The sequence below is a fragment of the Asterias rubens genome, chromosome 11 (genome assembly GCF_902459465.1).
Source record: "Asterias rubens chromosome 11, eAstRub1.3, whole genome shotgun sequence".
NCBI classification, from domain to species: domain Eukaryota; kingdom Metazoa; phylum Echinodermata; class Asteroidea; order Forcipulatida; family Asteriidae; genus Asterias; species Asterias rubens.
In genome coordinates, this window is record NC_047072.1 from 13,028,606 (window position 1) to 13,030,990 (window position 2,385).

Consider the following 2,385-nt stretch of genomic DNA (forward strand, 5'->3'; position numbering starts at 1 on the left):
AAAAACTGTTTACACTGCCAAAGCCAGGGTGCTAAAGTTGCACCAAGGGTATTATCACATAGATACAGAAGGAAAATCAAAATTAACATTCAAATGGTACTAAATAACACACAATGTAGTTGTTTTTGGCAGAATATGTTTTCAAAACGCATCATGCAATATACAATAATAGCATGTAAAGGTTTGATATAGCAATAGTTCGAGTCCCACTCTAATCCAGTTGTCTTTGTTCATCCCCAAACAAATTAAAACTGAAAATAAATTGTGCCTAACCGCTCCTTGCGATAAAAATACAGCACATCACTTGGTGTGTGGTGAAGTTTTGACTTCTTAAGTATATTAATTTTGTTTTTACCCATGAACACCTATAATTTGTTACCACTGTATAGACGATGTGACCTCTGACGTCACACGAAAACCATAACATGATTCGCGCGCATACCGCCGGGCAAAACCTTTGTGTTTTGGCAGCCAGCTAGAAAGTGTACGCAATCTTACTATGACTACGCAACTAGTGCCCGGCGAAACATGACGTATATAGTGTTTTGTCAACAGAGGGCGGTTTGAATGTAAACATAGGTCACATCGTCTATACTCAGTACTTTCCCGAGTCCTGTGAAAAAGGCTACAATACCGAGTTGCCCGGTAGCTACAGACAGTTCGAATCATTTGTTTTTTTTATTGGCAGCGGGTACCGCAACGATGTTTAATTTGCATTTATTTTTTTTACCCATACACCGATGGGTGTTAGCACTGTATACTTTGTACTTTCCCGAGTCCTGTGAAAATAAGTGGTTAATTCAAGACTTCCCGTATTTTCATGTCGCATTTTTTGAAGGAGTACGACCAGCCCCTATTATAGTACCATTGTATCCCGTGTCCATATCCACCCTGGTCGCCCCCATAGTAATATTTACCGTTCAGATGTGCCTTAAAACAGTTATCGAACCACCAGGCGCCTTCGTATGTCGATGCACAGTCACCGCCGCTTTTATCGTTGTCACGATCCCCAGTTGAAAATGGAACCCCATTTTGTGGGATCATTGAATCCCCTTCTGTACTATCAGCGCTGTAGTAGCCAACCGAAAGGGTGTATTTGTTTCCCCAGACAGCAAACTCACCGTACGTTGCCCAGTAAGTTTTCCCTTCCCAGTCTTCCAAATCCACTCTGAGTTGCCATTGTCCCGCTCCGGTGAGGTCACGCAGGATATCATTCCCCAACCAGAACTCGTTTTGTAGATCACCAAACCCAGATTGGTAGTCGGCCCAGGAACGGTGAAAGTTACCAGAGCCGTCTTGTCTCCTCTGGATTACGATCCAGCCTCCTCCATCTGTCTTCATGTCACAGTAAACCTGCAACAATCTATCAGTCGGTGCATCAGGGTAAATGGTGTATACGCCATTGGTAAGATAGCCGGCTTTAGCAAACATCAGACATGTACTAAAGCTGGCGTCAGTTGGAGTTGAGAAAGAAGGGGTCTGCAAATTACCATCGTAGTAGACACTTCCTCGTAGACTAACAAAGTCAATGTTACTGTCAGCTCTATTTGCATTATTCAACACGCAAATACGTTTATTTATGTGGTAATTGAAGGATGTACAATTTGAATCCATGGAGCAGTCTCGCCCACAGACTACATGAGAAGATACCGTCTTCCATTGAATTGCATTGTTGAGTAAAGCCCGGTTACTGGCTGGGTACAAGTCTGGTATGAACCATCCCTGTACACTCCCGCTACATTGATGTAATAAGAAAGTCAGACAGAATGCTATCATGTCAACTTTCATCATGGTGTCTACGATGCCAGTCGAAAGGTGAGGTAAATAAACCACCGTTGAAGCTTCCAAGTGGGGTAAGCCTACCACCAGTCAGACAAACAAAGGGTAGAAATATTTCAGTTCGTAGATTCAACTTTTGACTGAGTAGTGCGCTAATACTGGACTCAAGCAATTTGACGGCGTCTAACGGAGCTATAGGTAGCAAACTGTCCTCGAAGCGAAGCGAAGCGCAACCATGGGGAAATCAATTATAAGACGATTTCCGCCTATTCTAAAAACCTTTAGCAACTAAAAATGGTAACCGTTGGCAACTGGTAAACTGTTACTTAAGTGGTATTGATCATTTTTACGGCCGTCATGAAATATGCGCGATGTATAGAGCATGCTATTCATTACCATAATAATCAAACTTCAATTTACACTGGAGGACATAGTTAGTAAAATTTCATTTTAGCTCCAGTACAAGGTTGCACCAAATTTAAATGAGTTCTATCCGCTTAAAGGCACTGGAAACGTTTGGTACCAAGTCAAAGACCAGTATTCTCACTTGGTGTATCCCGACATATGCATGAAATAACAAACTTGTAAAAATTTTGACAACATTGT

General features: G+C 41.9%; 1 protein-coding gene across 1 annotated transcript; it reads right to left on the minus strand.

Moving 5' to 3' along the window:
* Positions 1 to 795: 795 nt before the first annotated feature.
* LOC117296727 (ryncolin-2-like) lies at positions 796 to 1,791 on the minus strand. The gene has a single exon (XM_033779770.1). The coding sequence runs from the start codon at positions 1,789 to 1,791 to the stop codon at positions 796 to 798; it is 996 nt and encodes a 331-aa protein (XP_033635661.1).
* Between the last annotated feature and the right edge of the window lie 594 nt (positions 1,792 to 2,385).